The sequence below is a fragment of the Nomascus leucogenys genome, chromosome 17 (genome assembly GCF_006542625.1).
Source record: "Nomascus leucogenys isolate Asia chromosome 17, Asia_NLE_v1, whole genome shotgun sequence".
Classification (NCBI taxonomy): Eukaryota; Metazoa; Chordata; class Mammalia; order Primates; family Hylobatidae; genus Nomascus; species Nomascus leucogenys.
Window position 1 is genome coordinate 94,284,866 of NC_044397.1, and position 12,580 is coordinate 94,297,445.

The 12,580-nt window shown below is 59.7% G+C and overlaps 1 protein-coding gene across 2 annotated transcripts; it reads left to right on the forward strand.

The window, feature by feature from the left end:
* Positions 1-4,037: 4,037 nt before the first annotated feature.
* On the forward strand, positions 4,038-12,317 carry ADAMTSL5 (ADAMTS like 5). Of its 2 annotated transcripts, XM_030796723.1 has the most exons (13): positions 5,185-5,203; positions 5,347-5,449; positions 6,162-6,234; positions 6,349-6,440; positions 6,652-6,712; positions 6,821-6,929; positions 8,502-8,629; positions 8,927-9,038; positions 9,393-9,479; positions 9,630-9,793; positions 10,426-10,615; positions 10,693-10,764; positions 11,040-12,317. In XM_030796723.1, the coding sequence occupies exons 2-13, from the start codon at positions 5,394-5,396 to the stop codon at positions 11,339-11,341; spliced, it is 1,446 nt and encodes a 481-aa protein (XP_030652583.1). In that variant the 5' UTR covers positions 5,185-5,203; positions 5,347-5,393; the 3' UTR covers positions 11,342-12,317. The 2 variants fall into 2 exon arrangements, with proteins under 2 accessions (XP_030652584.1, XP_030652583.1); XM_030796724.1 differs by lacking the exons at positions 5,185-5,203; positions 5,347-5,449 and adding an exon at positions 4,038-4,095 and having other exon boundaries at positions 5,919-6,234.
* Positions 12,318-12,580: the final 263 nt, after the last annotated feature.

Below are 12,580 nucleotides of genomic sequence, written 5' to 3' on the forward strand. Positions count from 1 at the left end.
GTTTTTTGGTTTTTTTTTTTTTTTTTTTTATACTTTAGGTTTTGGTACATGTGCACATGTGCAGGTTTGTTAATATGTTCATGTGCATGTTGATTTCTGCACCATTACTCGTCATTAGCTTTGTATTCTAATGCTGTCCTCCCTCCCCTGTTTTTTTTTTTTTGAGACGGAGGCTCGCTCTGTCGCCCAGGTTGGAGTGCAGGGGCGCAATCTCGGCTCACTGCAAGCTCCGCCTCCCGGGTTCACGCCATTCTCCTGCCTCAGCCTCCGAGTAGCTGGGACTACAGGCGCCCGCCACCATGCCTGGCTAATTTTTTGTATTTTTAGTGGAGACTTGGTTTCACCGTGTTAGCCAGGATGGCCTCGATCTCCTGACCTTGTGATCCGCCCGCCTCGGCCTCCCAAAGTGCTGGGATCACAGGCGTGAGCCACCGGGCCCGGCCTGCCTTTTTTTTTTTAAGGCAGAATTTCACTCTTGTTGCCCAGGCTGCAGTGCAATGGTGCGACCTCGGCCCACTGCAACCTCCGCCTCCTGGGTTCAAGCGATTCTCCTGCCTCAGCTCCTGAGCAGCTGGGATTACAGATGCCCGCCACCACGACCAGCTAATTTTTGTATTTTTAGTAGAGACAGGGTTTCACCATGTTGGCCGGGCTGGTCTCGAACTCCTGACCTCAGTTGATCCTTCCACCTCAGCCTCCCAAAGTGCTGGGATTACAGGCACAAGCCAACACGCCGGCCTCTCCCCGCCTTTTTTTTTTTTTTTGAGACGGAGCTCTGTCGGCCAGGCTGGAGTGCAATGACGTGATCTCGGCTCACTGCATCCTTCACCTCCCAAATTCAAGTGATTCTCCTGCCTCAACCTCCTGAGTAGCTAGGACTATGGGCGTGAGCCACCATGCCTGGCTAATTTTTTTTTTTTTTTTTTTGGTAGAGATGGGTTTCACCATGTTGGCCAGGCTGGTCTCAAACTCCTGACCTCAAGCAGTCCACCTACCTCGACCTCCCAAAGTGCTGGGATTACCGCCGTGAGCCACCACCCCTGGCTAATTTTTGCATTTTTAGTAGAGACGGGGTTACGCCTTGTTGGCCAGGCTGGTCTCGAACTCCGGACCTCAGGTGATCCACTGGCCTCAGCCTCCCAAAGTGCTAGGATTACAGGCGTGAGCCGCCGTGCCCAGCCCGATGTCTGCAGTTTGATGAGTTTGCACATATGCAGTCACCACATTCAAGATGACAGGCCTGTCATTTCCCGAGGTCTCTTGTGTCCCACTGTTTTTGTCCTTTTATGGGAAGGACCTTTACCATGAACTCTACCCTGTGAACACAGTTTGAAGCGTGCGGTACCAAACAGGTCACTGAAGCCCAGTCACACAGCAGATCGCGGCATTCCTTAAGCCTCAAGGCCATACAACCATGGAGGAGACGGAACCTAACTGACCCACATCCGCCGGGACCCACGTCTCAGTCCCCCCTTTAGTCCTGACGCTACCTCAAGGAGGGGGTCCAGGCTGAAACTCAGAGTGTGGGGACTCGGCTGACTCCTGGCTCAGGGTCCAGGCAAGGGCAGGGGAATGTAATAAGCTGGGACTCCAGGAGCCTCTGAAGCTCAGCAGCCACCCCTTCCACCTACACCGGGTGTCTTAGGCTGAGCTCCCAGCCTCCTCCTAGGGACACCCGGAGGACAGAGGTGGGAGACGGTAGGGGACAAGAACTGGGGGTGGGGGGCAGCCCTCCACATCTTCACCACCACCTCTGCCAATCTTGCAAGCTCTAGAGCCCCCACGCAGGGTGCAGTGGCTGCGGTATGCACTCCCAGGAGGGAACAGGAGCCACGGGGTACACTTTCCATAGAACTCAGTGCCTACTGTATGCAATCCCTGCATGAGACAGCGCCTTCTGTATACCTTCCTTGCAGGACGCAGCACCTGCTGTATATACTCTCTACAGGATGCAGTGACTGCTGTATGCACTCCTCTGAAGGTGCCATATCTACTGTATACACTCCTTTGCAGGGCACTTCTACAAGATGCAGCACCTGCTGTATACCCTTCCTGCAGAGCATAATGCCTGCTGTGTGCGCTCCCTGTAGGTGCTGTGCTTTCTGTATACCTTCCCTGCAGGGCACAGGGCCTGCTGTCTGCACTCCCCGTGGAGCTCTGTGGACTGGACGTCTGAGAATGGGGCACATCTGAGCATCTGACGAGGATACAATTGCCCTAATGACACATTCACACATGCCCTAAGCTGACTTCTTTCTTTTTTTGTTTTGTTTTGTTTTGTTTTTTTGTTGAGACTGAGTCTCGCCTGCCTCCCAGGCTGGAGTGCAGTGACGTGATCTCGGCTCACTGCCACCTCCGCCTCCCGGGTTTAAATGATTCTCGTGCCTCAGTCTCCCGAGTAGCTGGGATTACAGGCACTCACCGCCATGCCTGGCTAAGTTTTGTATTTTTAGTAGAGACTGGGTTTCACCATGTTGTCCAAGCTGGCTTCAAACTCCTGACCTCAGGTGATCCGCCTGCCTCGGCCTCCCACAGTGCTGGGATTCCAGGCATGAGTCGCCGCACCCGGCCTGCCCTTCTCTCTTGAACCCTTCGGTGAGGACCTTCCTGACATCCCCACAACCACAACCCCCCCCCCAACCCGGGGCTATCAGTGGTGGGCCTGGGCTATTTTCTCCAATAGTCCAGGTCAGAAGGTGGGGGGGAGTTATACATTCCGGGGGGCTGCCTTACCCGCTGGCCGGGGACTGGCTGGGTTGTTCACAGCTGTGCACACAGTAGGTGCTCAATAAATGGCATATGGGTGGCTCTGCTGACATGCTACAGGCTGGAGGGCAGACTGAGTTGGACTGGCAACATCCTGTATGTCCCCAGCAAACCTCTCTCCCTGTGGTCAGCGCTGTGGGACAGCAGGGTGGGCTTCCCGGAGGAAGGGGTGCTCAGACCGAGACTAGGTGGAGCCCAGGGAGCAGAAGGACAGTCCCCCACCCCCTCCTTTAGTGCCCCAGCCCCTCAGCCCGCCAGCCAGGAGGCGCCGTGGGGCGACACCAGAAGCTGGTGGAGCCCAGAACTCAAGGCCTGGTCTCATCCCTGCGTGGGTGGGCACGGGGCGGCGCACAGACGCCCGGCGGGAAAGGGTGGGGTGGGGGGAGTCCTGGGGTGTCCCCTCGCGTTGCCGGTCCGGGCAGAGCCGGATTCCAGATGGAAGGTTCGCTGTGGAGATCCCTGCTGGGCCCACTGCTGGGATGGGGAAACTGAGGCCGGAGAGGGTGTGGCCGCGGCTGTGAGGGAGAGGGATCGCCTGGACCCGGGTCTGGCTCTGAAGCCCCGCTGGCAGCCCCGGGGCCCGGCAGGGAGGGCGGGAGGCGGGGTGGGGCGCGTCCCCTGGTGACAGCAGCGCCCGGGAATGCGCCAGCTGGGAGGGTCTCTCCGCCCCCCGCGCGAGGCCCCCGGGGCCGAGCTTCTCCCCAGTGCGCTGGGGCCCTGCGCTGGGGGTGGCCGGGACCTGGGTCGGGGAACCCCCGGATGGGAGCCCAGGCACGCCGGGGTCCCCATCCACGAGCAAGGCGACCCCCCGCGGGAGGGGTGAGGGGCAGGACCAGGGGAGGGGGCTGTGACCGGGGATGGGGACGCGGGCGGGACGCAATCCGGGCGTCGGCGGGGTAGGAGCAGCGCCCGGGACTCCCAGACCCAGGGCGGGATGACCTCGGTTCGCGCACATTCCCGGGCCCTGAGCGCGGCGCCCGGAATAGCAGCCCCGGGGCAGAGTGGGGCGGTCAGTCCCCGCGCCGCGCCCCCGCCCGAGCTTGCCAAGGTCACCCGGACCCGGGCGCCCGACACCAGCCTGCGGCTCCGGGACCCCTGTGATCGCGTCCGCCAGGCAGTCCCCTGCCGCAGATCCGCGCCCGCCGCGCAAGGGCGCCCGGGGCCGCCGCCCCTCCTGACCCGGGCCTGGGCGCGCCTGCGGAGGCCGCGGTGGGAGGGGCCGCCCCAGGCTCCCCCCCCACCCCGCCCAGCACCTTGGGTCCCGCCGCTTCCGCTCGCCCTGGGGCCGCTCAGGGAGCCGGGAAGCGCTGCCTGGGCACCGCACAGCCGGTAAGTCCTTCTTCCTATCCTCCCACTTTCTCCGGAGGAAAGTGAGGCCCAGAGATGCGGCTTGCCTTGAGATCCCACCGCCAGTCCGGGCTGCAGCCCACACGGGGAGGGGAGAGCCTTGATTCTGGGCAGGGCCCATTGAGGAGGGGGTAGGGTGGTTCTTGTAGCCCCCCCACTTTTCACCACCTAGACCCCCACTCCTCAAGCCAGGCTCAGAGTCCGGTGGGGGTGGTCAGAAGGTCAAGCCCCCTCCCCCTGTTTTTTTTGATTGGTTGGTTGTTTTTGAGACTGAGTCTCACCATGTCGCCCAGGCTAGAGTGCAGTGGCCCCATCTCGGCTCACTGCAACCTCCGCCTCCTGGGTTCAAGCGATTCTCCTGCCTTAGCCTCCCAAGTAGCTGGGATTACAGGTGTGCACCACCACACCTGGCTAATTTTTGTGTTTTAGTACAGATGGGGTTTTACCATGTTGGTCAGGCTGGTCCCAAACTTCTGACCTCAGGTGATCTGCCTGTCTTGGCCTCCCAAAGTGCTGGGATTACAGGCATGAGCCACCACACCTGGCCCCCTTCTCCTTGTTTTAAGTTTCTGGTGGAGACTTCTTCCTGCTTCCTGGGCCAACCCAGGCTCTGGGCTCAGAGAGGGGCACGGATGCAGCAGACCGCACAGCTGTCTCAGCACCTAGAGATACCCGGGCCCCTAGATCCTTGGTGCTCCGGCGGTCCAAATGCTGGAGCCAGTGGGGCCTGAGAGCCAGGGAAACAGGGTCCAGGTGGGACCCAGCCTCCTCCCCAGCTGGTGCCCGGGCCGGGGCTCACCCGCCTGCCTTCAGGCTCTGCTGGCAGCGGGACACCCTGGCTCACTTGGCGGCTGCTTCCCTTCCCTCCCCTTTCTCCCTGCAGGCCGGGGTCACGAGGAGGGTGTGGATGGCAAGTGACTTCATCCCTGCCCCGACAGATGGAGAAACTAAGGCCCAGAGAGGCAGTCAGCCTCCTCCCCTTTCCTGCTCCAGCCTCAGCAGTGGCTCCTTCCCTCCTCGGGCGGTCCCGGAGCTCAGTCCCACCACCTGTGCCGATGAGGCCATGAGGCACCGGCTGGACCCGGGCCAGGTCACCCCTCCCTGTCCCATCCCCAATCCGGGGGACTCCCTGCTGTCTGGGAGCTGAGGGAGCACTGGGGCCGGGGTGCAGCTGGGGTCCTCTTCTAGGGACCCAACTCCTGATCCAGTCCCTGCCGGCCGCACCTTCTGCAGGGTGTCACAGAATCATGGACTGAGTCCACTTGGCCCCCACTGCACAGATGGGGAAACTGAGGCCTGGGAGAGTGGAGTGGCTGGCCTCAGGCCACATGGAAAGGTAGAAGCAGTGATGGTGGGGAGGGCGGGGAGGGGGCCCCAGCCCTAGGAGGCACCTGTGTACTATTTTTGAATGATCCCTCCAATCATCAAGCATCGATTAAGCACCTACTGTGTGCATTATAGCACAATACACATATCAATAATATTGCGGGCCAGGCGCAGTGGCTCATGCCTATAATCCTAGCACTTTGGGAGGCCGAAGCGGGTGGATCACTTCAGGTCAGAAGGTTGAGACCAACCTGGCCAAGATGGTGAAACCCTGTCTCTACTAAAACTACGAAAGTTAGTTGGGCGTGGTGGCCCGCACCTGTAATCCCAGCTTCTCGGGATGCTGAGGCAGGAGAATTACTTGAACTGGGGAGGGTTGCAGTGAGCCATAATTGCACCCCTGCACTCCAGCCTGGGCGACGGGCGACAGAGCGAGACTCTGTCTCAAAAACAAACAATAACAACAATAATAATTGCAGATGACATTTTGAGTTCTTCCTCTCTATACCGGGCTCCACGCCTCCTGTCTTCTTTACCTGATCCACGGGCCCCCTCAACTTTCCTGTAAGGGAGGCTGTGTTATCCCGTTTTTCAGAGAGGAGAGGTAGGGCTCAGAGAGGTTTAGTTACTGTCCAAGATCACACAGCCAGTCAGAGCAGAGCCGGGACACAACCCTGTGTCTCTGGCGGTGGCTCCATGGACTCGGCTCCTCTGTTCCCCAGGCCCCGCCTCTTCCAGAACCTCCTGCTCTTCCTGTGGGCCCTGCTGAACTGCGGTTTGGGGGTCAGTGCTCAGGTAAGGGGGGGCATGAGCCCAGGGGGTGGCGAGTGGGAATGGGGACCCAGTCAGCAGTGTGGGGTCACCAGCGTCCCCCCACCAGGCTGACCGTGCCTCTGTCTCCCCAAGTAGGGTCCGGGCGAGTGGACCCCGTGGGTGTCCTGGACCCGCTGCTCCAGCTCCTGCGGGCGTGGCGTCTCCGTGCGCAGCCGGCGCTGCCTCCGGTGAGCGGGGCCGGAAGGGGGTCCCTGCCCCTCCTCCCCCGCCGGCCCAGCCCGGCCCCTGGCCACACCCTCGGCCTGCCCACACATGCTGTGCCCTTTAATCCCGCTGATCCCGCTGGAATGCGGGTGGGGTTGGCGGGGGCGGAGGGTGGAAGGCCAGCCCTGGGAGGGGGGTCCCTGGGGATTGTCGCCACACTCTGGCTTCCTGCAGGCTTCCTGGGGAAGAACCGTGCTGGGGAGACTCCCATGAGTACCGCCTCTGCCAGTTACCAGTAAGCCTCGCCCACCTCCCAGACCAGCCTCCCACCCCAGGCTGCCTGAAGCCCACCACCTGCCCCTTGGGTTGTCCCAGTCTCTGGCTCACCTATCGCTGTCCCTAGGACTGCCCCCCAGGGGCTGTGCCCTTCCGAGACCTACAGTGTGCCCTGTACAATGGCCGCCCTGTCCTGGGCACCCAGAAGACCTACCAGTGGGTGCCCTTCCATGGGGGTGAGTAGTCTGGTCTCCTGTGGTCAGAATTGGTCCAGAGTAAACAACTCATTACTCTCAGGGAGAGGGTCTTGGAGGGTTGCAAAGAGAAGAGGGTATTAGCGCTAGGGCTTTGAAGGATATGTAGGAGTTAGTGAAGTGAAACAGAAACAGCGTATGTTAGGTGTGAAACGGGCAGAGGGAAGCAGGGTTCATTCTGCACAGGGCTGAACACCCGACTGAGGATTGACTTAGAGCTGTATCCAGAGGCCAACACTTCTCAAACTTATCCCAGTAGCAGGAAATGTTGCTGCAATGAGCTGAAAATAGCGAGTTTTATGACTATGCGCCCCGGGCACTGCGCCTCCAGATTTCAGGGAGACAGGCAGCTTCACACGCCGTAGGGAAGGCAGACACAGATATAAGAAAAGCCTAGAATGAACAAAGTGCCATCCATCAACCTCATTTCCTTCCTTCCCTTTCTTCCCTCCCTCCCTCCTCCCTCCCTCCCTCCCTCCCTCCCTCCCTTCTCCTTCCTTCCTTCCTTCCTTCCTTCCTTCCTTCCTTCCTTCCAAGAACTGGAGGAAACCTGCTGTGATCCCACCCCCACAGAGGCCCACTAGGGCCAGCCCAGGATCCGTTCCAGGCAGGGTCCACCAGCCAGGCTCAGGGAAATGGGAGCCAGAAAGAGCTGGAGAAGGAGGAGTGGAGATCAGGGCTGTCGGCCTGTGTGTATGATCAGACAGCCCATTTTGCCCCCTTCCAGGCAGAAGGGGAAACTGAGGCCCAGGCAGGAGCAGCGACACACCTCAGTTGTGCGGGACCCAGTCCAGTCAGTGCTGGACAGACACTTCATTAGGTACTTGCTGGTGCTTGGGCCAGAGGCTCAGATCTCTTTTTTTTTTTTTTTTGAGATGGAGTCTTGCTCTGTCACCCAGGCTGGAGTGCAGTGGCATGATCTTGGCTCACTGCAGCTTCCACCTCCCTGGTTCAAGCGATTCTCCTGCCTCAGCCTCTGAAGTAGCTGGGATTACAGGCTCCCACCACCAAGCCCGGCTAAATTTTTATTGTTGTATTTTTGGTAGAGACAGGGGTCTCGCCATGTTGCCCAGGCTGGTCTTGAACTCCTGGCCTCAGGAGATCTGCCCACCTCAGCCTCCCAATATGCTGGGATTACAGGCATGAGCCACCGCACCTGGCCTTTTTTAAGGCCATCCATCTGCACACTGATTGAATTCTTGCTTCTGTATCCTAGAGCTTAGAACAGTGTCTGGAAAACAGTAGGTGTTCAGTGGAATGAAGAATGAGTAATGGTGTTAAAAATGAATAATATGTAAGGACTCCTAATATAAAGACTATGAACGAATGAATGAATGAATGAATGCAGCCCCAGGATACTTGCCTGGGAGTCCTAGGTTGCTGGAGGCAGAGCACCTACGGCCCAGTCCTGGCTCTGCCTCAGCCTCGACGTGTGGCTTTGGCCAAACCTCTGGGCTTCATCTGCCCAAGGTGATGGTTGCCTGATGAAGCTTGGTAGAGGGGGGCTGGAACTCGAATAGGGGTCCCCGGCCCACCGACTCCTCCTGCCCTCAGCGCCCAACCAGTGCGACCTCAACTGCCTGGCTGAGGGGCACGCCTTCTACCACAGCTTCGGCCGCGTCCTGGACGGCACCGCCTGCAGCCCGGGTGCCCAGGGGGTCTGCGTGGCTGGCCGCTGCCTTGTAAGGACTCGTCAGGCCCCGCCCGAGCCCCGCCCACCTCCCACTAAGGCTCCACCCATCCTAGGCTCCACCTCCATCCTCTCCCTAGGCTCCACCCCCTTCCCCCTCCCCTTCCAGGCCCTGCCCCCAGCCCCCCTGGGCACCAAGCCCATCCTCCTCCCTCCAGGTCCTGCTCCTCCCTAGGCTCCACCCCCATCTTCCCTCCAGACCTTGCCCTCTAGCTCCCAGGCACAGCCTTTTCCCCAGGTCCTGCGCCTCCCAGCGTCAGTGACGCCGCGCCTGTCCTTCACCCTTTAGAGCGCCGGCTGTGATGGGTTGCTGGGCTCGGGTGCCCTCGAGGACCGCTGCGGCCACTGCGGAGGCGCCAACGACTCGTGCCTTTTCGTGCAGCGCGTGTTTCGTGACGCCGGTGACTACCTGCCCCGTCCTCCCTGCACACACGTCAGAGCGGGCCCTTTAACAAGCCGTGGCCCGGAAGCAAATTTCCGTGCTGATTGGCCAGTGTGCGGCCCAGCCCCCCTTTCTCCTCATCCTCATTGGCTACTGACAGATTGTCCCGCCCTTCCCCAGAACAGATGGGGTTTTAACGCTTTCCCTGCCACACTGAAGCAATAGTAATTGTAACTCCAAACGTTTAAGGAGGGTTTTCCGGTTCCCAGGACCCTGGCTAGCTGTCTTACCCGCAGTAGCTCATTTAATCCTCAAGTCATCACTCAAATACACCCCCACTGGCACCCCAACACCCTCCTACCCTCCCGCCCAGGTGCCTTCGCTGGGTACTGGAACGTGACCCTGATCCCCGAGGGCGCCAGACACATCCGCGTGGCGCACCGGAGCCGCAACCACCTGGGTATCCTACGGTGTGAGGCGGGAGGCACCCAGCCGGCCACCGGGGGTGGTTGTCCCTGTTTACAGATAGGGAGACTGAGGCCTGAGTGGGGGACCCCAGGGTCTGGGAGACGAGACGTCAGGTCCCTGAGGGCTGACTGTTCCCTTGCAGCGCTGATGGGGGGCGATGGGCGCTATGTGCTTAATGGGGACTGGGCGGTCAGCCCGCCAGGGACCTACGAGGCGGCCGGCACGCATGTGGTCTACACCCGCGACACAGGACCCCAGGAGACATTGCAAGCAGCCGGGCCCACCTCCCACGACCTGCTCCTACAGGTGCTGTTGGGCCTTCAAGAGGGTCAGAGCGGGGAGGCTGGTGAGAGAGGGTCAGAGGGGGCAGTTGGGGACAAGGTCAGAGACGGGAGGCGGGTGACAGAGTCAGAGGGTGTCAGCTGGGGACAGATCATCAGTGGTGAGAGGCTGGGAACAGGGTCATAGGAGGGAGTTTGGTGACAGGGTGTCAGAGGGGGTTGGATGGGAACAGAGGATCAGACAGGGGAGGCTGGGGACAAGGTCAAAGGGGGTCAGCTGGGGACAGAGCATCAGAGGGGGAAGTCTGGTGACAGGTTTAGAGGCAGGCAGTTGAGGACAGGGTCAGAGGGGGAAGTCTGGTGACAGAGGGTCAGAGGGGGTCGGCTGGGGACAGAGGGCAGAGGCTGGGGACAGACAGTAGGAGTGGAGGTGACTAAGGCCAGAAGGGGGAGTCTGGGGTCAGAGGGGAAAGGCTGGGGACAGAGCATCAGAGTGGGGAGGCTGGGGACAGGGTCAGAGGGGATCAGCTAGGGACAGAGCATCAGAGGAGGGAGGCTTGGGGCAGACAGGATCAAAGAGGGGAGTCTCATAGGGTCAGAGGGAAGAGGCAACCCCAGCCTCCTGCGAAGCTCCCTGTGTGCCCTCCCCTGCTCCAGGTCCTCATGCAGGAGCCCAACCCTGGCATCGAGTTTGAGTTCTGGCTCCCTCGGGAGCACTACAGCCCCTTCCAGGCTCGTGTGCAGGCCCTGGGCTGGCCCCTGCGGCAGCCGCAGCCCCGGGGGGTGGAGCCTCAGCCCCCCGCAGCCCCTGCTGTCACCCCTGCACGGACCCCAACCCTGGCCCCAGGTGAGGTGGGGACAGCCAGGGTGGGGGATGAGTGGGGACTGAGGCCTGTGCCCCTCACAGCACCGCCCACCCCACAGACCCCTGCCCACCCTGCCCTGACACCCGAGGCCGCGCCCACCGACTGCTCCACTATTGCGGCAGTGACTTTGGTGAGACCCCCGACCCCTACCCTCACTTAGCCCCTACTAACCTGGTCTCCTCCTGACCTCTGACCCTAATCTGACTTTACCCTTGACCCCTTCTTCTGATCCTAATTTGCCTCTTGACCCTAATCCCTCATTGATCCCTGACGTGATCCTGACTCTAGTCCCTATAGATCCCGAGGTCCCACCCGACCCTCAGCCCCTCTTCTGGCAAGGGGTGGGGGGCGTAGAGATTCGGGCAGAGTTGAGCAGCCAGCCAGCTTAGCACGCCCCCTTAACAGTGTTCCAGGCCCGAGTGCTGGGCCGCCACCGCCAGGCCCAGGAGACCCGCTATGAGGTGCTCATCCAGCTCGTCTACAAGAGCCGCTCGCCACTGCGGGCACGCGAGTACGTGTGGGCGCCAGGTCACTGCCCCTGCCCGATGCTGGCACCCCACCGGGACTATGTGATGGCTGTCCAGCGTCTTGTCAGCCCCGACGGCACACAGGACCAGCTGCTGCTGCCCCACTCTGGCTACGCCCGGCCCTGGAGCCCTGCAGAGGACAGCCGCATACGCCTGACTGCCCGGCGCTGTCCTAGCTGAGCCCCTGCAGGAGCCCGGGCCACACACAGCAAGAAACATACATCTGACCAGTCTCAACGTCAATGTATTTCCCCTCTCACCCTGGCTTCCAGGCAGCTCTGAAATATGTCCCACCTGTGCAGCTATGTGACTCCCTCCCGCACACGCTTAGACACCTCTGCATGCAGTCAAAGTCACTGTCACAAGCCGGGAGGCACTGGTGAGGAGGCACTAAGGAGACTCTGACTTTTATTTCGCCTCTCTCCTTGGCTGCCAGGAAGCTCATAGCTATTTATACTCAGAAAGTTTAACGCTGCTTTCATTCTCTTTGCGTCACACTTGCTTGGAGACACTGTCACGAACGAGCATGACACCCTGCTGCCCTGGGTACCCGGAAGCTCGTCTGTTTACTTCGCAGACACTGTGCTGTCTCTGCTCTCTGCTACTCACACAGACCCTCATGTGCGAAGGGCAGAGACACTGTCACAAACAGGCATGCCCCTTAGAAGACATGCCTAACCAGGCACTGTAATGTACCAGCGTACCAATTTCCCCTTTTCCCCTGGCTACCAGGAAACTCAGAGACAATCTTTTCAGCCTCAGCATTTCTGGCTAGATTTCCGCCCATCAACACGTGCTCACTCCTCTTTTTTTTTTTTTTTTTGAGGCAAGAGCCTTGCTGTGTCAGCTAGGCTGAAGTGCAGTGGTGCAATCATGGCTCACTGCAGCCTCAAATTCCTGGGCTCAAGCGATCCTCCCACCTCAACCTCCACAGCAGCTGGAACTACAGGTGTGAATCACCATTCCCGGCTAAATTTTAAACTTTTTGTAGGGATGGGGTCTAGCTATGTTGCCCACACTGGTCTCCAACCACTGGCCTCAAACGATCCTCCTGCCTCGGCCTCCCAAAGCACTGGAATTTCAGGCATGCACTATCGTACTGGCTGTTCACCCTACTTTTATTCCTCTTTAATTTTTACAAGCACTTTTTAAAAAACTTTTAAGTTCTGGGTGTGTGCAGAATGTGCAGCTTTATTACATTAGTATACATGTGCCATGGTGGTTTGTGGCACCCATCAACCCATCATCTAGGTTTTAAGCCCCACATGCATTAGGTATTTGTCCTAATGCTCTCCCTCCCCTTGGCCCCCACCCCACAAAGGACCCGGTGTGTGATGTTCCCCTCCCTGTGTCCATGTGTTCTCATTGTTCAACTCCCACTTGTGAGTGAGAACAAGCGGTGTTTGGTTTTCTATTCCT

What these genes read in the sequence shown, in the direction of transcription:
- ADAMTSL5 (XM_030796723.1), top strand. Translation starts at nt 5,394, where the DNA reads ATGGGGAAACTGAGGCCTGGGAGAGTGGAGTGGCTGGCCTCAGGCCAC. An exon ending in GTTTGGGGGTCAGTGCTCAG is followed by an intron (nt 6,235 to 6,348) that starts GTAAGGGGGGGC and finishes CTCCCCAAGTAG; the next exon opens with GGTCCGGGCGAGTGGACCCC. An exon ending in GCGTGGCTGGCCGCTGCCTT is followed by an intron (nt 8,630 to 8,926) that starts GTAAGGACTCGT and finishes TTCACCCTTTAG; the next exon opens with AGCGCCGGCTGTGATGGGTT.